Source organism: Syngnathus leptorhynchus, chromosome 5, assembly GCF_054491065.1.
Source record: "Syngnathus leptorhynchus isolate UIUO chromosome 5, UIUO_Slep, whole genome shotgun sequence".
Lineage (NCBI taxonomy): Eukaryota > Metazoa > Chordata > Actinopteri > Syngnathiformes > Syngnathidae > Syngnathus > Syngnathus leptorhynchus.
The window spans coordinates 16662328-16688736 of record NC_141199.1 but is presented as its reverse complement, the minus strand read 5'-3'; the positions used below and the strand labels follow the sequence as shown (position 1 = coordinate 16688736).

Genomic DNA, 26409 nt, shown 5'->3' with positions numbered 1-26409 from the left:
CCCAAATGTTCAGTCCGGCGTTGTTATTTTCTCGCCGACGGCATCCAGACTAGACAACCAGAGCTGAACACTCAATGTCGACTTCAACGGCTGCTTAAACTAGTAGCGGCAGTTTGGAGTTCTGCTCACTTGGAAATGTATGCAGATCAGCTCTGACCCACATTCCGTCTCACTCTGAATTATTTACACCTGATCAAACTTAAGGTAAGACGTACGCTCTTCAATATTGACCACGTATCGGGATGTCTCCATCCATCTTTTGGAAGCGGATGACTGTTGAATTTGTGAAATTGATTCCGTCTGAGCGTTTGAGGCACTTTTGGAATGTGCGTAGGACGGACTGGGTCGTCTTTGGAATCGGAAGGTTTTTTCCCCCCGGTGGCGACGCAGACAGCTGGGAGATCAGTTAAAGTGCCTTTAAGTCTATTAGAAGAGGATTATCTCTTTGTACGGTCAAAGTGAACTAAGCGCTGCGGGAAAACAAGCCCTTCACTTTTTTTTTTTTTGCCTAGCCATTATGTCTCCGTCCGTCTCGGAAACGGCCTCCGGATCTAAGAAGTCCTTCATAATTGATTGGCTTCCAGGATCATTGGTTTTGCAGTGGGAGAGGGAAAGAAAAAAAAAGCTCAACATATATATTTTTTTTGTTTAATGTGTTTGGCTCTCTGCTCCACCTGCCATCCAGACGGGCAGCGTTGAGATTTCAAGGTCAGGAAATGATCGTGCTGTGCCTCTGCCAGCCAGTTTGGCTGATGGGAGTTTCCATGGCAGCAGCATGTCACAGGCAGCTCAGGTCGGCCGCCGCCACCGCGCTTCCTTCCCCTCCGGGGTAAAAAGAAAAGAAAAAAAAAACTCGCCGCCCACAAGACCACCATGCTAGCAGGTTGTCTGCGCGCTTGCACAATCCCAACAGTTTGATGAGCGGCTACATTCCGACCGTTTGTGTCTCGTGTGTCGTTTGTGGATTCACGTGCCATTTTCACCGTCGGGCACACGGCAAAATGAATACATGCATTTATCGAACCTCATTGTAGAAAAGGCTTTTCCAGCCTGCGTTAGTCCTTCATTTTATTGCAAATTCTTGAGATTTCAAGTGGCCCCAGGCCCCCTTTTGTCTCACACTTATCAAGTGTCGCACCACAGCTGGATTGGCCGGGCGCACATCTGTTCTTTTCCCAGACCTCGGTGTCCAAATCTACTTTTGCTTCATATCAACGCTGAGCTCTGCACAAAAAGTCAACAGTTTTTTTTTCTCCCCCTTCTGTACTGTACCTTCGACTTTTAGCTAAATGCTAATTATGTTAGCTTCCTCTTAGTAACACAACATTGAGACTAAAATTGCCGGTCAGTAAATTGTATCGTGTGCTGTTTACGTTTTACCGTGTGGCGGAAGAATATAATATTAAAAAGAGGATCTTATGCTTCTCACTTATTCCAGGCGGCACCGCAGCGCCGTGACCCTCTGATGACCTCAGGGACAGCGCCGGCGGCGGCACTGACCGGACCTTTGTGCGTCCACGCGCCCCCCGGGCCGGCATCCGGCGCCGAAACCAGCGCTCGCGGCTTGAGCAAATACAAGCAGATAGAACTGTGAGTAAACACCACACCTTTTTTTTTTGTGTGTGTTCTGTTTTGAATCGCTCAACCGGGACGAGTCGAGAAAGCGTTTGTGGTATTTTGTAGCAAAGAGCTTTTGAAGTCTAATGGTGGACCTGGCTAATGTTGTCACTCCTGTTTTTGGAGAACACTTGGAGACAGGGTATAATCTCATAAGTGGACGCCAAAATTGTCACCTAATTAGAAAAAGCACACGTCACCTTCATTGCATCGCCGAGAAACTCTTATTTCGGTTCCCAGTGTCCCCTAAAATATCCGAGCCGCCACAGGGATCTTCTCACGGTGAACAAATGTGACTAACCCATCACACAACGGGGAGGGGGGGGGCGTTTTTAACAAGTCAGGCCTTTCCCGCAGGAAGCCATTTTAATGACTTTCCCACCTTTGGCCGGTAGAGTGCAGCTGACCCTGAAGAAGAAGTAGTCCGCAGCTGCTTGTTTTCATCACTCGGAATGAGAATAATAGTCTTTTAAAAGCATCCGCACGAGTAAAAGACGCTGATGAGTTGACAAGCGGCGCCGTCTATTTCCTGGTATTCTCCTCCGGCCTCATGTCCCGTCCTCTCTGCTGCAGCGACCACTCTGCTGTTTGGATCGATACGCGCAGGCACTGAGCTGACACGGTGAAAAGCAATATTCATAAATAATGAACTCTCCTTTTCCTGTGTTCGCGAGGAAAAGACCATAACGGTAAATAGGATTGTTGCTCCCCCCCCCTCCGCCCCCTTCCCCTTCGAGATGAAGCTCAAACTGGACTGTTTGGGTTTCATCTTTAAGCCGCACTGTTATCATCAAAGCGAACAGGAGGCAGCCTGTGAGCAGCTTTAAGTGTGTGTGTATTAATGTGTGTGTGTGTGTGTGTGTGTGTGTGTGTGTGTGTGTGTGTGTGTGTGTGTGTGTGTGCAGCTGTCGGTGTCATCAGTTCACTGGCTGTGCGTTTTGCCGTGCAAACCCGAAAAGATGCTTACTTACAATAGGGCAGGATGTTTTTGAAAAATAACCCGTTTGCATTTTTTTTTTTTTTTCTTTTTGCTTACAAGTACCAATTTGCGATACCGAGATAAAGTATTCTCAATGACAAACAGTGACACAAGATGGCTGCCCTCTGGCTTAAAACAATCAAATCAACTGGGTTGAGTCCCACTTTAATTAGACTTTTTGTTACAGTTGTCTTTGTTGCGTATACGAGTGAGATAAAAAAGCGCCTTTCCGCTAATCACGTTAGCGCTTATGAGTTTTCATTGTTTTAAAACTAGGCTCCATCCGTATTTAGGTCAAATAGCTTTTGAGGTTATTTTTGAAGCTCTTGCCAGATGTGCATTTGATCAACTTTGCTTTCTGGGTATGTTTAGCTAGTTATTATTTTCTAACTGCGTACACACACACACACACACACACAACGTTTCTCCAGACGATTATTGGTGACCAAATCAATCAATGTAATGCCCAAGCTATTAATATCCCGCTGCTGCCTCGCTTCCTTTTGGGCCAGAGAGTCATCCTATCTCCCTCGTGCCCCGCCGCCCCAACTTTCAACGGCATCTGGTTACTATCTGATTCGTGCCACCCGCGCTTGCGTCGCAATTAATCATTTGCTCGTATGGGTTAGAACAAAGTCACAAACGGCTGCGTTTTTGCAGCTGTCCGGTTAAAGCGGTCACCCGGAGCATTTTGATAGATTACAATAGTAATCTCCCGTGCCCTGTTGCCGTCAGCTTCCTAACTACTTTACCCCTGGACGCCCCTCCCCAAACACACGCACCATCGCATGCAAAGTGGCTTTGCATTTGTTGTTTGATTCCGCCCCGCTCGCCCGTCCGCCCGCCCTCCCGATTAATGGAAGCGTCGGTAGCTCAAATGTCATTCGGAGGAAAGCACCCTCATCGGCAACTTGGAAGGAGCTCAGTCTGAGCGTTGCGGCTTGTGGCGGCGGTGGGGAGGCGCGTCCGTGTGCGAGTACACAGTGTGGGACGAGGATCGAGCATCCTCAGTGCGCGGCGGCCGGAGTCGGGAGATGGCGAGGGAAGGAGTGGCGGCGAGAAACTCCTTGTCATGTTTGTCTGCGGCCCGAAGATAACCCCATCCGTGACACGGATTACCCCAGGAAGCGGCGCCGTGCGGAATACAAAGCAAAAAAGAACTTGAAGAGATTATACAAACAACAGGAAGAGGGGGGGGGAGTGTTCCTTGAGTTTATTTATTGATTCATTTAGCGCCACTAATGAGCAAGTGGATGTGCGGCTGTGGCTGCAGCAGCATTATCTCCTCTCTGATGAAGAGGCTGGGCCGCACCGTGTGCTGCTCGGACCTCCTGTCCTGCAGCAACACTTCGGAGCATCTGCAGCGCTTCGCCGCCGCCGGCAACCGGCCCAAATCCAAGGTACCGCCGCTCACGTTTGCGTTTCGCCGGTGAGCGCTCCCAAAAAGTCCCAAATGGGCGAAGTGACTTTATGGCGTGAGATCGATGTCGTCGCCGTACCAAAATTCAGACGGCGAAAGTGAGCCGAGGTCAAAGTTCAAAACATTCTAAAATTAGAATTGTTCATTGAGGGGGGAAAAATGGAAATGTGGAAAAATAATGTTTGTCAATGAGCACGGTGGCCTCGCGTATGTGTTCGGGCGCTTTGAAACACTTGAACTCAGAACAAGTGTTGCATCAGGGAGCAGCACGCTAATTGATTCTTTAATGGAAGCGGCAGCCTTGACAACAGTGTGCGTGCTCCAAATCAGTCATTTCAAATGGATTGCTTGAGTCTGGCTGCAGTGATTGGCGCTCCGTCTCAAGTGGACAAACAAATTCCCCCCCCCCCCAAAAAGGAGCAAGGAACAGGCAAAACAAGATTGCACACGTTGGCGGACTTTCTCCAATTTCCTTTCTCGAGTTGGGAGGCAGCGAAATGCTGATTTTCGCTTCGGGGTGAATGAAGGCCACTTTGACAATTCAGGTTATGAAGTGGCAGCGGTTCCAAGACAATTTTTGCTCTCACAATTAACAATAGAATGTCTCAAAGGGATTTTTTCTTTTTCTTCACAATTTCAAAGGCATCCTCAAGCGAGCGTCGAAACAAAACAATTCCTCAGACAATGATTTGAGTTCAAACTAAAGTCGGCTACTTCTATATTATGTTGAGGATCCACACGTTTTAAAATCATGGCTTTTCACGCGGCGCTTCCACTTCCTGTGGGACCACGCGAGGGACCGACTCTAAATAGAAAAATCAATTAAGAGCTTCTGCGTGGAATTGGAGAGGCCAAGAAAACAAATACAGATGGACTGGAAGGAGAAGCACAACTCCAGGAAAACACGTGTTACTGAAAAATAATAATATATATGTTTATATTTAGAAAATATAGGATATAAATAATAAATACATAATATCTAAAAATAATAATACAAAATAAATGATTTCAATTGTTTTAAATTGACTTGGCAGCCCAACTTAGAATTCTTAACTGATTTGTAAGACTGTCGCTGCCACAGCAGGGGACCCGGCCCGGCCCGCCAACCGCATTTTGAGACTCTCTGGTTGACTTAACCAGTTTGCATTTCAAGTCAAGTGGACGCCGTCAATAGCGGCTTGTAGTACTCGGGCGCATTTATGGAAAGTCAATATCTTGTCTGCTCTCACCTGCTGTGCTCTGAATGGCATTTTCGTTTGATTTGTGTGCTTTTCGAACACTTGCAAAGAAGAGAATTCTTCAGTGTTCCACTCTTCAGCGTTAGGCTAATTGTGCGGAAAGCGCTAATGGTTGCTAGACCGTCTCTAAAAGCCCCGAGATTGACTGTCGGCCTTAATCGCTTCCAGGTCCTTGATCAAACTCTACAGAAGTCGTCGTGGTCAGCGAGGCATCAGAATGAAACATTCTGACAGCGAGTCGTTAAATTCTTCTGCTCGGTGTCAAACGTTATCCACAGCCTGACGCGGATGAATTGTATGTATGGACCATCATCGCTTTACCTGTGCGGGGAATACTAGTAGTTCTTAACTTACAAATACTTTTGCCCATGTTCTTTTTTTTTTTTTAAGAACTTAGCACTTAACAAGGAGCCACAGCTTATTTGAACATTTATTGTTATGGTAAAAATAGCTGTTTTATATATAACAATAATAATAATATTATAATGAGCAAGATTTGCATGAGCTAAAACCAGAGAAGCAGCAAGAAACACATTTGACTCAATCATCCCACAGTAAAAGTTTTGACGATTCCTAGCCTTTTGTTGTCGCTGCTCCAGGCCACGGAGCGGTGGTCCCGAGGGGAGGGCCCTGCAATCTGAGATTTGGCTAATGCTTCCCACCGCAACTGCTGACATTGTCCTCAAAGTCAAATTGAACGGCTTTTCTTCCTCATACAGATAAAAATGGGGTGTGCGAGCTTCCTGGAAATTTTTTTCTCTTGTCTTATGACTTGAGAAGATTTTGGAGACACGTCTACTTTTGCCCAATCCATGAAAATGAGTTTACAGGCCCGATGTGGACATGAAAGTGCTTTTTATTTTTTATTTTTTATTTTTTTTAATCTGCATTTTACGTATTTTAGGAAACAAATCAACTTGACGAATCTTCTCTACCCAGTTCATGACTGGTTCAGTGGAAACAAAGATGTCGTTGTTGTTTTGTGGTAATTTTCCACATCTAGTTTGAACCGACATATTCAGGGCCAAGCAAAGAAATGCAGGGAAAGAAACTGTGTCAAGGAAAAGAGTCATGCATTTCATCATTCTCCAATTGTCCGAAGCAACAAACATTTTAAATCAAGTTAAGCTGCCAATTGCAGAATCAGCCAGTTGACTTTTTTTTTTTTTTTTTTAAACCCCTTCGGGAAACGGGTCAGAGTGCCTCTTGGAGCATTTTTTGGGTTGTTGACCCCATCGTGGAATCAATTCCTGGAGTTGTATTCCTGGACAAGCTTAACGTGACATTTCCAAATATCTGAATCCAACTGTGTGAGCCGCATGGCTAATCAATAGATTTCTTGTAAAAGCTTGAAAACACTGTGGCATAGAGAAATGATGCAGCCTTTTGAGATTTTTTTTTGTTTTCTTCTTTCTCCATTCATCGACAACTTATCTCGTTTGAATCCCGACCGTGTTTTCTTTCTGGTCCTCTGCCACCCCTGCAGCATGTCAAGACCTTCTCCTCGTCAGACAGCTTAGCGAAGGTGCAGGAGGTAGCAAGCTGGCTTTTGGAAATGAACCAGGATCTGCTGTCGGGGGGCAGCAGCAGCAGGCGGAGTCGGGGCTCCGGGGCGCCGGCGACGAGAGGTAACGCCTCCTCCTCCGCCGCTCGGGCACCCCAGCAGCCGGCAGAGGAGGCCGACGAGGATGAGCACATGAACCGGGTGCTCGAGGACGAGGAGCGGCCGCGCCAACAGGTGGAGTGACCCTGACGTCGTTTTTACAGTCCCGAGTCGCGTAGGTATTTGAATACGTGAACAGGGCTCCAATTTTCCCGCTTTGTCCAACTCTCCAGCCCGAGACCTCGCAGGAGGACGTGGACAGAGGACCGCAATGGGCGCCCGGCGACTCTGCCCCCGGCGACGACCCCCCGGGAGACGGCGGGGGAGGACAGGATGCTCCCCCCGGCAAGGTGAACCGGGCAGAGAAAGGACCCCGCTGGACGTGGAGGGCCGAGCAGAGGCAGCGCACGCAGGAGGATGAGGAGGAGGGGGACGAGGAGGAGGAAGAGGAAGAGGAGGAGAACAATAACAGCAACAGCGGTCACCTGGTGGAGGAGGAAGAGGAGAGGACAGAGGGGGGGCAGGAGCAGAGGAGGACCAGGGAAGAGGAAGAAGAGGACGAGGAGGAGATGGACCAGGACAGCGACGACTTTGAGCACTCGGCGGAGAGCGAGCGCGAAGAGGAGGAGGAAGAGGAGGATGAGGAAGCAGAGGAAGGGCTGATGTCTCCCTCCATCAGGAACAACGCGACCGTCGCCACCAACAATGTGGACTCACACCAAAGCTCCTCCCACAAAAAGGTAAGCGTCACACCTCACTTGGATTCGGAAGCGTCGTCGTCAGCCGACCCAGTTTTTGTTAGCAATTGGCGCCCTCTTTTGACCGTAGTGGGTTACTGCACCTTTCCCTTTTGATTGGCTATAAAAAAGTATGGACAAAATAATTTACAAATTAGCTTTGCCCATTGAAATCAACAAGACTTATATATTTTTATTCAAGCTACCGCGCCATTTGTTTGCTATGGGTAGCTGTTACGTGTATTGTGCCGGTCCCTTCCACCAGGGGGCGGCATTTACCCAAATGCTTTGACAAACTAGACCGTACACTCCCTTAAACTGTTGCCTGCCCTGGGTAAGACACGCTGCAGCGGCTATTAGCTGGGCCAATCACGCGTGCATTTTCTCAAAATTATTGCAGCGACAATTTTTTTTCCCTCCATGCAGTGCTTATTTGTAATAAAAGAGCGAGGGAGGGGAGGAAACGCACGATTTGGTGGAGCAAATGAGCCGCGCTCGCACTAAAAGCATCTCTCGCATTGCGTTATGTTGCCTGTTTAGTGGCTCTAATAGTTGGGACAAGCTAAACAGCATTATTGTCCTTCAGCCTGAATTAATAAGCCCATTACGAGGACGATAGCCGTTCATAAGATGTTTGCACAAGTCATGGCAGCAAAAAAAAAATTACAAAAATATATCAGGGTTCGGTACGTACCTTGGTTTAACAGTCACACTTGGATGCAAGTAGTAAAAACAAAGCAGGAATGGATTTCACGACAGTCAGTGGTGAATAGTAGTGAATTGGCGCCAGCCCCGCCCATCTGTCGGGCCTCCGTGCTGGGCTCCGATCGACGTTTTGGCGCGCTAATCCTCCTCAAACAATGGTGGATGTGAGAATAGAAGAGAGGTTAAACCCCGTAATTCTTTGTGTGGCCACCGTGTGTTTGGACGTTTTCAAGTCGACCGCTCACGTTTGGCCTCTCCTCCTGTTGTGATCATTTTGCTGTCGCATAACGTATACCCCATGTTAGCTTAGCAAGCTCGCGTAGGGCTTGCTTTCAATCATTTAGTAATTATTCAACAAATGTAATTTAGAATAAATACAATTTATGTATTTTTAAAATGATAAACAATAATTTAGTTCAATAAATATATATATATATTAAAAACAATAAATCAAATCATAATTTCCTGTTTCCAGCCCAATGTTGCTGTAAGTGGCTAGAAGACTAATAATGTTCATTGTTGTTGGGTTGTAAGGTTACAAACGGGGGAGGGGGCGGGGTCGAGTATGCTCGCAATGAGGAAGTTCATCAGACACGTGCGCCACGGTATGAAGCATTCCGCCACCAAAGGTTCATTGGAGCAGATTCCACAGCGTCTCCGGGTGGGCGGGGTTGGGGGAGGCCACGCGTCGGGCGGCAGCTGCTCGCCGGTGACATCACAAGCCAGACACTTATTAAAGGGGGCCCGGCCCGTCAGCGGCGGGAGGGGAGTTTGGACGAGACTGGTATTGGTTAGCTTCCTGACTTCTTCTTGCTGGAATGTGATTTGTTGGTTTTTCCTTTTCCTCCCGGCTTTCGCAATGCTGCGGCATTGCCCCATTCCCCGTTTCTCGTCTAGCGGCGCCCGTAGAAAGACCGTAAATAATGGCAAGGACAGGACTTCCGCCCAAGCGCCGCCGGAAGGCAAAACCCTCGACACGGCCGACCCCTTACCGCCTCAGAAAATCCTACGAATTTTTAGCATTAACATCATCACTCAGGGTTTGCCGTTCTGCCGCCGACGGGTAAGTGGGAAATGTTTTGAGTGCGCCGCCATGGAAACTGACAAAATATCTTTCACTTCTATTCAGTTTTCAAAGAATAAACATCATTCAGATTTTCTTATATTCTTGAGAAACTAGCTTCAACAAACTTGAAAATCCTGAAGTTGCTCGAATTGTCTATCTGGTGACAAATTTCAAAAGATGGAGATTATTTGTATGCTTCTGTATCAAGTGAATATTGGCAATGTGTGGTGTTTTTTTTTTTTTTTTTTTTCTTTTAAATCGCCACCCCTCATATGACCTTACAAAGTCTCTCGCCGATGAGTCTAATTTTAGGTTCGATTAAACGTCGCGAGAGAAATTATGCGTCATACTTTAAACGGGAAGTCGGTGTAGCATATCTGTCACAATCAACCTTTAAGCTTTATTTGTCATGCTGTGTTTGATTTATGCCAAACCCAACAAAAGCAATCATTTAAATCAACTGGATTGTTGAGGATATGGTGTGGTTAGATTTTGGGGGCGGGGCTATCTTAGCGCCATCTTTCCATCGCCGGCTGTGCGACACAGTTGTCGGTTGCTTGGTAATAATAACCTAGCTTATTTCTGCCACCGCCGCGTGCAGTTAACTAGCGCCGAAGCATGCATCTCTGTTTTATAACAACGCTCTTTTTTTCATTGCTGTTTGCATTTAACAAATTGTCGTCGATACCCAAATGCCATCAATCTCGCCTTTAGCCAGGCAACGTTAGCTCGACGTAAATAAGGAGCATACAGAGGAATACTACAGGAGATTGAATTCCGTCGCTCTCGGGCTTCGAATAACACAAGCGGGGGACCCTTGGGGTCAGAAGGGGGGGGGGGGTCATCTGCTTTTGGCTATTCTGGGCCACATACCCCATTCAGATCTAGGAGTGCCCAGGTCAGCTAGCTCCACGTCGCTGGTGTCCGAACCCAATATGTCCAAATTTGCTCCGTTTATGTTTTCAAAATTGATACCGTTGCAGTTGCCGCCCGTCTAGTCTCAGTGTCATTTTCCCACGAGCGACCTTCTCCAAGGTGCTCAAACGCACGCCGCGCTCTTGTCATCAGCAATGACGGCTTTTGAATTTCTCTTCAACAGGCTCGTTACCAATATAGTTTTTTCAACCCTGCTGACTGCACTCCCCCCACCTCCGCTGCGCCATATCTTGTTTGGCATCTTTTCTACAATTCAACCCTCCTGTTCGATTTCAGCCAAAGAGCAACATTTGCTTCTGTTCAAAGTGCACAGAAAGCCGAAGAAGAAAAACGAACCGGAGCCGTGCCTCTTCCCCGGTATTCGCGTTTGGCCGACGCGGTATCAAGTGCGTCTATATTTAACAGCAGTAAGGGAACGGTATTGTAGGTGTGTGTGTGCGTGCGTGCGTGTGTATGGATGCACATACCTCAGCGGGCGTGCCAGATGGCGAGGCGGAAATCGAAAGAGAGGATTGGGCGCTTAGCTTATGTCCACGGTTCATAGACGTACAGCAGATGTCGTCGTCCACTAGAGGGCGCCGTCTTTACAGATCCGGCGCTGTAGTATCTGTGACATTTTATTGACTCTGGTCTTGAATTTAAAGTCTGAATCTTTGTTAAAATACAAACACCGGAAATTCGCAGACAGCTCAGGCTCGATTTGCTCGCCCTCAGTTTGCCGACCTTATATCTCTCGCAAGGTCTTCCGGCGGATCATATCCTCCCCCGGGATGACCTTGGTAACATCCCTGCCAAGTTAGTAAGTGATGATATTTAGTTTACACGAGCTACGTGTCGCTTCGTCTGACCTCGGTTAGAAAAACATGTCCAGTATGTGCGCTATAGTGCTTTGACGCCTCGTGCTAGCTTGCTGCGTGGACACTCGCCAGGTCCCCGGCACATTTATTGACCTTGCCGGGGTTGGAAAAAGGCGTTTTATTTGAAGATCACCTCGTTCGAGCTCCCGACAGCAGACCGGAATCTCTTTTCAGTCCAACTTTTCATCCTTTCTTCTCCTAAAGCCAAAACACGGGAAATTGCTCTTTGTGCAGTAAAAGCCCTCCTCGGATGCATTCCGCCGGATCGCAATCTCGGGGCAAAATCGATTTTTTTTTTTTGGAGCAAGCCAAAAGAGAGTTGGCCTCGGCAACAAAACATGGCATCAGGCGGGCCACAATAAACACCTCAAATTACGCCCCTGCTGCCCTGCAGTCACACACAGGTCCTTTAATAGAAGCATTAAATCATCCGAGTAGCTCTCTCAGGTTGGCCGATCAACATTTTCATGTTGTTTGTACATTTATTTTCTCTTTTTTTAAAAGAAATTCTTTCTACCTGCAGGCCAGTGAGAGAGAGAGAGCTTGTTGCTCCATACGTCAAATTTGATAACTTTACAACATTCCGCACTTTTTTTTTTCTCTCTCTCCGCGACTGGCGTTTCTGCACACTGTAAAAAAATGCACGGGCGCACATAAACGAAATTTTAGTACGACTTCTCGCGAAAAGCCGGTTTTTTCATTGATCTGACCTTTCTTTTAAAAGCAGGAGACCATCCCGGCCCAACCCAAATTTGATTTTGATTTAATACCAAGGGAACTTGTTGTTTTTGAAACGACAAAGACGCGCAGTTACGATTTTATGGCATCGCACGTCACTTTGAATTTGACACTTCAAAAGATTCAGACTACTTCACCAATCGATTTTTCCACAACCCCGTCACTAACAAGAAATCTCTTCTGTTCCCCTCTCTCCTCGGTGTCCTGCCGCCGGCCGACCTTCTCTTGGGAAACCACGTGGACACACAGGTAAGAAAAATCTCACCTTTTCATTATGTGCAGCATACGATCAAATGTTTCTGTTTTGTTTCGGTGGACACTTTTGACTTAAGATGGTTGATTTCCGCCGGTACAGTGCGTTCTAGTTCATGGGGCTCTAAATATTTAATTGCTGCCTCTAGGGGGCAGCATGGCCTCAACGTTAGATTGGTCTTTGCTCGTCCTTCATGTTTCAAGAAAGGGGAGAATCTTCACTGGCATATGTTGGCCGTGCTTATCTACTTGTAAGGTCTTCGTGCCTATGTGGCACGGCTAATTTGTAAAATTGCGGCCACTTAACACACAGGCCTCAAGCCCGTCTGCCAAAATGACAGTTGTGTTGATTAGGAAGCACAGCCTCTCTTATTTATGATTTTTTTTTTCCTCGCGTACAGATCTTCACCACTAAAATCTCGGGTAAACATTCCACTTGCTTTGTGAGTGTACTCTCAACGCTGCATTATTAAGTAAGTTTGAAGGAGTCCTTGGCGCGACAAAATGAAGCCGCCGACGTGCCAGGCATCTCTGGGCGACTTGTCATAAGGTCGTTTGCTGAAGATCAATCAAATGAAATAGTTAGTTTCAAAGTTTAGTTTGGGGGGGGGGGACATCTTCATTGATGCGCCGACCAACACTTAAACTTAATCACTATTGTCTAATTGGATTTAAAAGACGCATCCGAATGCATGTATTTAGCACATTAGCATACCGTCGCTGTCTACTTAAAAAAGATTGAATTTTAGCATAATAGGATTGTCACTATTCTCCACCTTTGTTGGATAATATACATTTTAAAAAATGTTTCATGTGGCCGTTATTACGAGCCGAGTAAAATCTCATATTTTCATAGTTCACAAATTCACAAAGTTTGTGTTCAAATGTCCATTGCTTAAAGGGACAATGCTAATTGTTAGCCTCCCCATTGTATATTAGCATTGAACTAGCGGCGGTCGTAAGTCAGGGTAGGTCAGAAGGCTACGAACACGCCTTCAAAGAAGACTCCGTCCCCCTAAACCTGGCGCCTACGAGATTTAGGAAACAGCTCGTTGCTACCACCGTCATAAATTGCTTTTTTTTTTTTTTTTATAGCGACGACAGTTTAACAGTCCCAACTTTTATGATAGTGTCGCGGGCCTCATTATCCCTGAGGTTTATTTCGGAGGAAAAGACATTGTTGGTGGAAGCGTGTGCAAATACCAGTAGATAGACGGTGCTGGGAAAAAAAATGGGCGGAGACATTCTCTGAAAGTTTTTCATTCAAGAAACATCAGCAATCATCCTCCGCTTCACTGTGCGCTGGCCTTCAGCGGCAACCGCCCCGCCCCCTTTATTTCTATATTTAGTAGCATGACTCAGGCCGGTTTTCACTTTTCGCCTGCTTTGCCGTACACGTTTTTGTCCTCATAGAAATATTGCTGCATGTTTTTCCCCAGGCAAGAGAGAGCCTTAATCTGGATTTTGGTCTAATAGCAGGCCAAAGGGTTCAATTTGTAATTACAGCAAATCTGCTATTTAAAAAAAAAAAAAAAAAGGTTTGGCAAATTTGCATTCCCATGAAACATCCTCATTTGTTTGCCGACAAACTTTTCTATTTGCTATTTTTGTGCTCAGGCCAAATCACTGCCAGCCTTTAACACCTTGCAAAAAAATTAAAATAATTTCCCCCAGCCACCCACACACAAAATGGCAATTTTTTTTTTTTTCAATTTTCCTTTGTCTGATGTAAATTTAAATACGAATGGGCAAAATCTCTTCAAAAAAACATCTGGCTGTTATTCATGATTCATATTTCTCTCTCTCTCTCTCTTTATTCATTCATATATACTACTCACTGCATGACATGGGAGCAAAAATTTCAAGGTGTACCTTCAAACCCCAAATCTCCCATCGTGTTTGTAAACCGCCGGAGCCAGTGAACATTATTCGCTCGCAGCGCAACTGCTCCAAGCTGATGGCATGTGCGCTTCACGCTTGGCCTCCCCTCATCTTCGGCGTGCCTCCTTCCTTCTCACCACAGCGGAGCTCACAAAGTGCTGATCTGGTCCGCCTGGTCTCTTTTTTTTTTATTTGCAGTGGGCGGGCTCCCACGGGCCCCGCCGCAAAGTCTCGTGGCCGGCAAGTACTTCTGCTCGGTAGCCGAAAGACAGCTGTGGAGAAACACCTGCCTCATTAGCGCATATGTTTTTATTTGAAATGAGATAGGCGATACTTTCTTTTCCCAAATAATGTCAAATAGTGAACATGCCTGAGACGCTTATGTCAAAATACCTGGAGGATCAAGAATGATTGAAACTGGGGCTCCAGCTCACTTTTCCAAATGAGGACATGAATGAATAGAAAGTAGAAGAAAGTATTCAGGCAGATATTTCCCCCCCCCCCCCCCCCCCCACCCAGAAATACCGTCTTGTCATACCGCACGGCAATTAATCCGTTTTGTCGTCCGATTCACAGGCAGATACCTCGTCCGATACTCTAAAGACACTTTTGCTGTTTCCTTCAAAGATTGTTTCCACTCTGCTGGGGCATGAAATTGCTGCGTGAGATCTTATCTTTGTTCCTTAGAGAAAAAGGGGGGGGGGGGGGGAGGTTGCCTCATCCCCATGAAATTGAAGCCTTAATCAGCACTATCTGCTAAACGTCTTCACTAAATTGCCAGCTTCACTATAAACAGCAAACCGGAGCGTTATATTCCCCCGGATGAGGCCAGAGGCGCTCAATGCAGCCCGGAGGCCGACGTGGAGAGACTCCTGTTGCCAGGCAACAAGTTTACAGATGAAAGGGGAGGGGGGGGGTGAAGGTACGGGGCGAGTAGCGGGGTCCTCCTCTGTTGCCCACGCCCCTGCCTGTCCTCCGTCATCCTAGCGTCTGGATTAGCTCCGCAGCTCGCTCGGCCCGTTCGAGTATTGATTGGATTCCAGTCTGCCGGTAGCCGGCCGGCGCCTCCTTCCAACCCTTCAAAATGTCTGACATCAGTCAAGCTGACCGCCGGAGGAAAATTAAAGCGCCGCGGCCGCAATAGTTGTCAAAAATACAAATACTAACTCCCAAGTTTTGTCGGGCATCTTGGCTCGCCTTTTATTTGTTTCCTGAATGTGTAATCTGCCAAGTCGCCCCCCACGCTGTGAAGGGGGCCCCTTGTTTGGTGCGGTCTGCCCTCCGATCCTCCGGCCACTCGTGCCCATTACCATACAGCTGTCCTACCGGATGTGGTTGGAGACGCAAGCGCCATCAGATGGAGCGCCCCCCCCCCCCCCCGGATTAAAAGCGGCAGGCCGCTATTCCGGGTCGACCCTTTGTCAAAAGGCGCGGGTCATTTATAGTGTCGTGTCGTGAGCCACGCCTTCCCAACGTGTCGGGCGAATGGACGCCAACGATAGTTTTTTTGCGGGGGAGTTCAGTCGATAACAAAGTAGAGTCATTTAAAACGGGAGTAGCGGAGCAAATAAATGAAACTATAAATTGCCTTTTTTTTTTTTTTTTTTTTTGGAAGGCTTTTCTCAAAATCTCACGAGGATTTGTATTTCGTTGTAGAGGGAGTCCAAAATTCAAACCATCATGCCGGTTTAATTTAACATGGAATTTGGCAGATTTGGTTATCATGACTATAGCCACCCCCCAAAAAAATAAATAAAAAAAATCGAGAACCCTCTCGGTGCACGCCAAGAAAACCAAGCGCAGTGTGAAAAATGTCAAAGAGCCATGCGCCTGGAAAGACACAAGCAACCTGGCAACCTTTTTTGTTTCCAAGCGGCCATTTTTGTTTCGATTTGGCAATTTCGGAGGGGCGCTCGAAAGATAAACTGCATTTATCGCTGCCGATAAGTGTTTTGCGGGCCGTAGGCTGCCCCGGCCCTGATTTAAAGGCACACTTTGAATGCTTTTTGTGTCGACATCATTCAAATAGAAGGCCATGTTTCCCTTTTTTTTTTTTTTTTTGCCGTGCCATCTGCTGCCTCACTGATGCAGACGCTCCCATAAATCCTGCTTAGCTTGCTTTAGCCCAGGGATTCCCAAACGGCCGCGCGCCCAGATTAAGTGTCATGGCGCTTCGCTATGAGAACTGCACATTTACATTGTTGAGTTTTTTTTTCTTTCTCTCCTCCGTCTCTGGCTTTGTTTTTTTTTTGGTTTTTTTTAACTCTCTAACTAAGTCTTGTGAACAAAAGGCCACGAGAACTGAACCATGCCTGCGAGTCGGTGGTGCATTATTAAAGGGCGCATTCTTCTATTGTCTGAGCTTAGAATTCAATGAACAGCGCCTCCTACGAGCTCTATTCAAAATGGCCGGCTATAGTTTTGACCTTGCATTTGTTTTCTATACGAGGTAGGAGGACGATGCCTTATGTGTACTCTTGGCGTGTGGGCGTACGAGGAACATTGTTTGCGACACAAGCTTTTGAAAGACTGCAGCAATATTCGACACAGAGCGGCGTATCCAGCGGTTTCGACTCGGGTGTAAACTTAAGCTTTAATTGATTCACCTAACATCCGTCCCGTCGTGACGCGTTTGCAGTCACCTTTTCCGGACGAGCTCATCGCCCTCGACGACCGCGTTTGTCGCAAAACAAAGCTCGACGGTCTGAATCGTTACGCTAAGCCGCGCTGATTGTTGACGTTCAACGAGTCGGGAAGTTCAATGTGTTTCCAAAAACATTGCGGGCCGTGGCGTTTGCTAGCTCGAGGCTGTTTGCAGAGCAAACGTGCGGCTCGAGATTGAGGAAGTCGTAGTTTCTTTGTTAAAAAAAAAAAATAATAATAATGGAAATCCACGATTTCTCATCAGACAGCCACCGTCACTGGAGTTGAATCATTTCCACGTCTTCTGTTCGCCGCTCTTGCATCATTCCATTTATCATCTTTGTGATACTTGCGGCAAGTTTCATCATTTGACTTCAACTTCCCCCAAAAGATTTCCGACATAGATATTCCCTTGTTCCCATGCTTCGCCTCACTCCCATCTCCGTCTGGCGTTCACCTGTACGGCCCCCTGGTGGCCAAATTGTGTCATTTCAACTCCAATCGGCCCGGCCTTGCTATCAGCGGCTCCGCTCTGCTGGTGGCCCGTCAGAGATAGCACTAATCTCAAACTGGACACTTTAGACAAGAACCTTTGCTCTGCCGGCGTGCCGGCTGGACACATCTAAACGAGATCAAGCGTACTCTTCACTGGCTGAAATTGGATTGTGAATCAACATGGGTCGCCCGTTTTGTGCCGCCCGCCCGCCGCGCTGTCAAACGTAGCCAAAATACTTAGTGGTACTCTTTTCATTTAGCTAATCTTGTTCAATGCATCATGTCCTTATTTAAATTTGTTTCACAGAGGAAGATGGTCTTAAATGCCGCCCTTTGAGATCAATTATTTTTAAATGGTTGAAAAAAAAAAAATAAGTACGAGCCGCATAAAAAAAAAAAAAAATGACTCAACTCCAAATGAGTGGATGGATGGCTTTTCTTTTTTTTCAAGAATAGACATTGGTAGATTAAAATCCTAGTACAGCAATCTTTTGGCAAGGTGACATTTTTTGTCATTTGGGACAAATGAGCGTGTATATTTTCATCTTATCGTCCTTAAAATAGATTTGGAGGACGCCTCGAGTGTTAAGAAAGGATGATTTATTCCTAAAACATCATGAACGCCATTCTTTTGGGAGTACCTAATAACCGAGGATTAGCTTCAGGCTGTGTGTTCAAGCTAAAACGTTAGCATTTGTAATTTCCCACAAGCGCCGCGGCGTTAATAAGCGTTTACGTATAACCTCTCTCGCATCAAAGGATCACTTTTTTTTTTTTTTTGCCCTCCCCGAACAAAACCAACTTGCTTTGCTGGGTTTTTTGTAGGTGTGACCAGTGTGATTAAAGTTTTGATGAGCAGTAGGTCGGTATCGGGGGAGGGGGTGTTGTCGAGGCTTTACAAAAGGGCCAGAAGGAAAGCCACAAAGGAGAGGCCGGCCCCATTGAAAGGCCACGACGCGGCCTCTCCTGCATGCCAGGCATTCCAATGCGCTGTGTAAAGGTTGGGCGACGAGGTGGCCTTTTCGCACCGCCGTTTGGTCTGAGGCGCCGTTCTGTGCACGCCCCAAGCGCTCCGACGACACCTAGCTTCAAATATTTGCCCACCTTGCGGGTCGCTTACCTCTCCAAAAAAAAAAAAAAAAAGCCAAGAGATGAATATAATGCTATGGCGTGAGCGTATCGTCACCCTCTTAAAATAATGGTCGATATTTTTTTTTTTTCTGCCGCCTCAGCAAAAAAAAAAAAAAAAACATCCATAACCTTAGTTAAAGCAAATAATGCCGTAGCCATTCAGAATCCAAAGCAAAGAGTATTATTGTCATATCAACACGGATACCCAGCAGCTCGCGACGCGGGAAGTGAATGATATTCCGAAAACAGCTGTCGAACGAGAGACGGCAGCAGTTCCCCCGCCGCCTCAAATCCTTCTGGTGGGAATCCTTCCAACTCGGCGAGAAGAATGGGCCTTTCTCCAGCTAATGTTTAATGCCGGGCGGTGAACTTGAGGGCGGAATACCTCTCGAGCAGCGACGCGTCACTAAACGGGAGCGTGTCATTGTGCGATTGTCCTCTTTTTTTTCGGAGGGGGGGGGGCTAGGTTCCTAATAACAAAACAAGTTGGAAGCGTGAGCCTCATTCCAGCCATGACAGATGCAAAGCGTGAGGAGGAAGGGACGGGTGGGAGTCGGTGAATAAGGAAATGATGAATCACGGCAACGGGCGAAGGATAATGGAGCATCGTTGAATTAACATCTCGCACGGCCACCCACGCGACAGCCCCGGTTGATGTTTGAAGGGGTCGGGTCAAAAAAAGGAAAAGAAGACGAGAGGCGCCGCCATGCGCTCGCTCCCGAGCGACATCAATGGACTGCGGAGGAAATAAATAGGCGGGCAGAGGTCAGCGTTAGCAATTATCGCCAGTCATTTGGACGCTTGGAGCAAATGCGGCCGTTTGGGATCGAGTAAGAGTCCAGCTTGCTTAGCAACACCTGCGTCGGAACATTTACATATAACACCAAAAAAAAAAAAAAAAAATGGAAGCATTTCTTTTCCCCCATTCAGATTTCGGTCCCCCCCTCCCCAATTAATATTTTTTCTTAATCCCAAAGTACAACTGTCATCTGAATTTGATTCTGATTTCCGTTTGACAGCATTTGTCGTACACGTAAACATTTCAAACATACAAAAATGGAAGCGATTATCTTTTTTTTTTTTTTTTTTTGCCTGATCACCAACCGGTCAGCGCATATCGGCCCTTTTTTGAATCGGTGTGCAAATAAGCAGGTGCACCAACATTAGGACTGCTGCTTGAGCTCATTGTTGTCTTCTGGATGATGCATTTTAGAAGTTGACACACCCGAGTGTGAAATGATGACAGTCCTGATATTGCCAACTCAAGTTGGCCAGTAAAAGCTCAAATTGCTACGCCTACGTCCATTTTTGGACCAAATGGAATATTGGCAGTTTTGGAAGCTCCTCACTGCTCTTCCCAAATCATCTTCTCAGCACTCCTTTTCCTCATTTTGAGGAGGAAGGTCGGCTCAGTTTTGAGGGTTGTTTGTGCAACAAGTGGTGGTAGAGAAGGAAATCGTGCAAATCCTCAGAGAAAGCGCTAAACGCCGGACTGCACCATTTCTCTCCACTGGGGAGGCTCTAATACGATCCATGCGGAGGAGTCGTCGTCTTTTTTTTTTTTTTTTTTTGCAGCGTGCGCAGAGGAAGACGAGGACGCACACTCGCTCTCTGCTCCCCCGCTCGTTGCTTTCCGCTCCTCCCCTCCCGTGATTACTCCCCGCTCGGCGTTGATCGAGCCTTCACTCCGCCGTCGCACCGCCCGCCCGCCGCATCGTTGACGCGGACACGAGTGTCTCGCTTCCAAGCCGGCGTCCGAGTGGAGAGCTCATCTTCGCGAGTTGAATTCGATGCCATCGCTCGGGGGGGTGGATTGTAACAAAAGCGACGCGAGTGGACGGGGTGTGACTTGCCCGAGCATGTTCACAACCGAGGTGACGTCGGATCTACCTGCGAGTCGGCCGCCGGCCTCACGCCGTCACAGCCCCGTCACCGCCCCCGCTGAAACACCGCTACACTCCAGCCAGCGTCACTGAGCAGGAAGGAAGCGGCCACCGGCTCCCCCTAAAAAAAAGAAAAAAGGAGCACCATGGGGTTCTACGGCACTTTGAAGATGATTTTCTACAAAGTGAGTCACCGCGTCGCCTCGCTGTTTTTTATTTATTTATTATTATTATGAGCTTTTTCTGGTTTTGTTTATGACGCGCCACTCGCGGGTCAGGTTGTGCTCTGTCACTGCGGAGGACGGAGAGCGGCGTGGCGCAGAGCTCCAGCAGCCCAGGGCGTCCCTCGGCGTTGGCTTTTATTTGTATATTCTCCACGCCGATATGGCTAATTGGGCATATTGCGGACGGGTAGCGGCTAGGCACTCAAGTGGAGTTAAAAAAAAAAAAAAAAAAGATGAAAATGTGGACGGACTTCATTGATTTGTCGCACCGTGCTTAAGCAACGACACTCGGGGGTTTGCAATCTGTGGTTGGAGGCCCAAAGGTAGACCCATTCGAGAAGTTGACACGTTGTTTGTATTTTGGGCTGTTACTTTGAATTTTTCTGATGACTCGATATTTTTCAAAGGACATTAAAATATCTTAATTGGACGGCTTGATGTATATGTAAGAACATGAGCCAAAACGTTGACAATCAACGGATTTATAATATTAATTATAATGCCAGAGTTCCCACGCCTTATGGTTATATTTAATGAAGAGATCATAAAATAAATGAAATTGGCCTGTGTGTTAATTTAGTAATTACCAACTAAGCTTCACAAAGCTCAGAATGTGCCCAACCACCGACAATCATTTGGTTAATCGTTTAAAAGACGGAAAAAAAAAAATCCTGAATTGAATTAAATAACCTTCTAAAGTGAGAAACTTGACTTTCTTCATCCCCACAGTTGCCCTAGTTTTTGCTTTGTGTCTAATAGTGCTTTCAAATTGACTTTGTATTCATACTAGTCTGCTTGAAACGATCACAAAAGACTATTTTATTTGAATATAATCGCTGACTTGTATCCAAATATCTGGACACTGAAGCACATTGGCTCATTTGGCAGCAGTGCATGTGATCTGTTGCCTGTCGGAGTCTTACACCGAGGGTACGTCTCACCACTCCCATGACATTCAACGTTTGCCCCCAGGCTCGGACCTGGGATAATGGGTCACTGTGTCAGTTTGTGTGAGGTGGAGTATCCGCTGGGATATTTGGTGGCTGGAAGCCATGAAAAGTCAATATGAAGCAACATTGTTGTCATTCAAATCAGCCTTTCATATTGAAATGGCCTGTAATTTGGATTAACCCACAAAATGCTCATTAAAAATGTTTTATTTTTTTTAAATATAGCTTTGTATTGTGCTTAGTTTAAAAAAAAAAAAAAAGAATGGGATGCGAAGAATTACCATTTTGTTGCTTTCAATCAATGGATATTGTGCTGCTCCTGGGACACATAATAATACATTCTGTATAATACACATACTTGGATGTAAAAGCTTTTTTAAAAAGTAGTACCTTTGGAAACCCACAGGGGGCGCTGTTGAAATCACTGGCACTCATTGTAAAACCAATGGGAAAACCCTCACCATGGACACGCCTTGAGCCTTTTAAGTACGCGCACCGGCACCGCTTGCTACATCGACTTCGTTTTCGACATTCTTAATCCTTCCTCCGCCGTCGCCATGTTTGTTGTCAAAAGGTTACGGCGAATGAATAACGTGCGACTTTCCAGTGCCGTTTCGCATGCGAGCGGGGGAGAAGGAAATCATCAATTGTGCTTTAGATCACAGTCTTAATGTCCTGAGGGGGGGGTTTGGGTGGCGGCGATGCATTAGCGTGCTAGTCATGTACACGTGCCTGCCTTTCCTCCCATCGCTCGCTTTTAGCGCCTTGATTCTGTAGTCCATACAGAAAAGAATGGGCGCAGTCACTGATAGCCCTAGCCTGCATTCTTGGCTTTAGTTTAACGCTTTGGGTTCTAATTAAAACACCAAATGTCCCCCTTGGGACCCGGGCGGTGTGGCGCTCGTGGTGGAGGGGGGGGGGGGGGGGGACACATTGAAACTGGCCAAATTATAGAGACTGACAAAATAAAGGGCCAATCTGGAGGAGAGCCGACCGCTATCAAGCCACTGCAGATCCAGACAGTACGACGTCAAGTATGCAGATGCTCTCCGTAGTTACGGCACGAGTAGCATCGTGGGACAAATTTAGTGTTTGTAACAGTGCTTGATGGCACCATGGGCCAAAACGGCCACGGCAGGTGCAAAATAAACAGTTAGTTTCTCAAACTTTTGGTGTCCAGAGATCCTTAAAGGTAGATTTAAATGTTTTCATGTTACAAGGATATTGTACTGACAATATTTATTTGTTAGCAACCTGAAAGCGAGAAGACCACACGCACATCTCGTGTCAAACAAGCCGCATGTTGAATTAATTGAGGAACGAGAGCCATCCATCCACTTTGTATACACAATTGGGACCGGGTTCGATGAAGGGGGGGGGGGGGCTTGCGTGTGTGGCTGAAATGGAACAGATCAACGTAAAACACAAGCGTCTTTGTTTGCTCAAATGATTTGGAATATTATCGACCGGAGGCAGCACGGTGTGCTAGCAGTTAGCCTCCTAGCTACAACGTGGAGATGATTCTGCCGTTTTATACCTGAATACCTTCAGATTTGTTGATGCTGCCGCTCTTGCTTCGGAGCTCATTAAATTTGTACGCGGCGCATCGATTGATATATTGATCCACCCCGTTCTTGGGCTCCCCCATTAGCACAAATGTGACGCTAGCAGATTTTAACTTGCCGACTTGCAGACGCAAAAAAAAAAAGTGGGGAAATAAACATGACCTTTAACTAAGAGCTTTGCTTTGGAGTTGAAAGCAAAAGTATTCAAATCAAAAATGATCTCCTGGTTGTTGTTTCCCTAACTCCTGGCTAACCCTAACCCTAACCCTAACCCTAACCCTAACCCTTTCCCCCCCCCCCCCCCCCACAAAGGTTCAGCATCTCTAACATCGTCCATATTTCTTGATTTTGTCCTTAGATGAAGAGAAAGTTGGACCATGGCCCCGAGGTCCGATCTTTCCCTTCAGGAAAAAAGCCCTGCAAAGGTCCCGAGTACCCAAGGTAAAAAAAAAAAAAAAAAAAAGTGTCACATGTCTTTCACATCATCCGGCATCCAAAGAAATGCAATATTGAACAGGCCACGAAAGGAAAGCGCATCGGGGATGTTCAAACGGAATGACGCTTTCCCGCCAGCCATCTCTGATGTTACTCATGAATACTTGATGCGCATGTTGCCTCATTAAAAATACACAGACACGCGCAACGGGCACTTAAGTGTAAACGTGGCCGTGTAACCGGCTGTGTATCGGCATCCCGGCTCATTAAATATGAATCGATCATGAAATAGACCCTGGGCTTTCCCACGACACCACCTCGGCCGCACTCGCTGGGGATTTCTTCTGCATCAGTCTTCTCGCGGCAGCGGACGACATCAAACGTAAATATTGCGCATTAAAAACGGAAATGAAGACGTTTTTACTTTTTACGTTGAGATAAATTTGAAAAGTTGTGGAGTCATTTAAAAAAAGGCACATTTTAACCAAGCAATCTATTTTTGTCCTTAATAGCAAATCAATGACTTGATTCCAGGCTCAAAATGGCCGCCGTAGAACAATTCAAACCGGCTACGACGAGCAGTCAAGCTCTTAGGAGTCAAAACAGAGAAAAATCGAATTTAGAATGTTGTCCTTTTTATCGTTCCAGCCCGACAGGAATCGTGCCATGCCCGGCCACGCCCACCACCTTCGGCCACATCCGGGCGGCCAACGGTCAAGGCCAGCAGAGGCGACGCATCACTACCATCCCGCCCCCCTCGGGGCTCCAGGAATGGCTCCGGACCTTTCAGGTGGGCACCTTATTTTTCCTACCACATGAAAGAAAAGCCATCATTCATTTAGAGCGACTTCCAAATGTGTCTGATCCAACGTCAACATCCAACTTCAAATAATAACAGCCGCCGCCTCCATTTTTTTTTTTTCTCTCTCTGTGTCGGAAAAACCCCGGGCTGGAGTAATCATCAATCCCAGTTCGCTCTTACTCTCTCGCGCCATAATTGTTGTCGTTGCAGCCCCGCCTGCGCATCACTGGAAGGCACCGTAGCGTGGAATTGGAATTAGCCCGAGCTGTCGAGAAGAGGGGGGGGGTAAAAGCAGATGAAGGGACGACATGTTGTCGGTGTTAAGAAGTTGAACAGATGCTATCGTATGTCGAGCGCACCGATAACGGCGGAATTATATTTTGAGCTCGTTATTAACAGGGCCGAGGATAAAATGCTAATCCGGGGATAATTACGGCAGTCTGTTTGCAGGTTTTCCAGAAGCGGATCGGACAGTTACGCTCCACGGCGCCGCCGCCGCGAGTGGAGCGGAAGCTTTTTCCCAGCGATCGGTTAACCGATCGTCTTTGCCCGTCCGTCATATTTATAACGGGGCTTTTTGATAACCGGTCGGAAGCCTTTTAATTGACTCTCTCGTCGTCAGCGCAAACAAGTTCATGTCTGAACCGTGACGGATGAGATTTGAAGCCGCTCATTACGCCGCGTGTACGTGCGTGCGCGTGACAAGTCCTCGGGCCACTTTGGCATCTTTTGAACGTGACAGCTTCTTGATTGTACAGGCGGCTCAAAGGCACATTCCGTACATTCCGCAGTCACGTCTCGGCCTGTCGGGGGGAGAAAAAAAAAAGAAAGCGCCGATGTAACAACAGAACGGGTCAGACCTCTGCGTTGGTGCCGACGTGAGCGAAGCCATAGATGACAACGCGCGTTGAACCCAAAGTGCAAATATGCATTTTTGGCGTCGGTTCCCGGCGCGACGTAAAAAAAAATCATCCAATCGCAACATATATCAATGTTAACGACACAAATGACGTGTTTGGATGGACCAAACCATTTTTAATGTCGGTTTCATTTTGACTCAAATTGGAAAAAGAGAAAATGAATTCGTGACACCCAGCATTTATTTTCCACGGTTTGTCCACTTCAATTGGAGTTGTTAACTTGTTGACAAAATTCTACCACATTGTAGTGTAAACATAAGTCAGCAAGCCAAAAGTGGGATCACAACAGTAATGCAATGAGTAATGATTTTGGACGTTGCCATAGTAACTAGAACATAAAATTCCCTGATGGGACACCTTGAACTCTCTTTTCTTTTTTTCTTTTCTCCCCTCACTGTTTTTCCACACGCCCCACTAGACTCTAAAGTTTGACCACAGCAATGTTTCCCAAAAGCTCCACTTTTCTCTATCGGTGGGCCATTTGTGAGATTTCATCCACAGTCTGGTTGAAAATGACTCCCAAATAACAGCCCAGCTTAAGTTTAGACGCATTGGTTAGAGGAGTTCCGCAAAATGTTGAGAAGCTCCATAAATAAGCCAAGGACGCCGGCGTGACATAAGCGTTTTGCTGGGGGGGGGGGGGGGAGAATGAGAACATGCCTTTTGATCAGCTAATGGCGGGAAGCTGAAGAAACACTCGAGAGTGGAAAAGCATTGGAGCAAACAAAATATTTTTGCAAGGAATACAAAATATTAGACAAAAATAGATTTAATTATGGGGGACGTATAAAAAGAAACTCGTCAAACATGGCGTTGAGTGGAAATCTTTGGGGGGGGGTCTTTTTTATTTGAGGAATTAGACATTTTCCACGCTCACCATTCGTCGCTGCTCGTACGTGATCGTCGGTTTTCCCCACTGTTGTGACTCCGGCCGGCTTCCGGCGTTCCACTTTGCGTGTTTGTATCCTGAAATAGGCGAGGTTGCCCGCAGCTCTTTCCCGCCGTCGCTTCGGAGGGCACGTCGGAAGTTGTTTACTCTCCTAGCCACCAAACGCGAGTCGGCGGCGTCACGTCCGCAAGGTGCCCTAACGACAAGATTACATAAGCGTGGCCCCGACGAAACTCTGTTTTGATTCAAACGGCATCGGATTTAAAAAAAAAAAAAAAATGAGAATATGGTAAGGAGACACCGAAACAATAAACCTTCTCTGGAACTTTAAATATAGTTGTATTTCCAATTGGACACGGTCGGCACGAGAATCAATTAGACGCGCTGCATCGGCACGGGAGACAAAGCGAAACTCACTCGTTTCGAGTGGTGGAAAAAAGTAA

At 46.7% G+C, this 26409-nt stretch overlaps 1 protein-coding gene across 3 annotated transcripts in view; it reads left to right on the top strand.

The window, feature by feature from the left end:
* The window catches only part of fbxw7 (F-box and WD repeat domain containing 7), a 37172-nt gene that overhangs the window by 2864 nt on the left and 7899 nt on the right, over nt 1–26409 (top strand). Inside the window, exons 2-6 of one of the 3 annotated variants that reach the window (XM_085911287.1) lie at nt 1439–1590; nt 6741–6992; nt 7091–7597; nt 23279–23361; nt 24004–24145. In XM_085911287.1, coding sequence (XP_085767413.1) covers nt 6810–6992; nt 7091–7597; nt 23279–23361; nt 24004–24145 — 915 coding nt within the window. In that variant the 5' untranslated portion in view covers nt 1439–1590; nt 6741–6809. Of the gene's footprint in view, nt 1–1438; nt 1591–3807; nt 3997–6740; nt 6993–7090; nt 7598–15443; nt 20367–23278; nt 23362–24003; nt 24146–26409 lie in introns of those variants that run through there. The other 2 variants (XM_085911289.1, XM_085911288.1) reach the window with 2 other exon arrangements.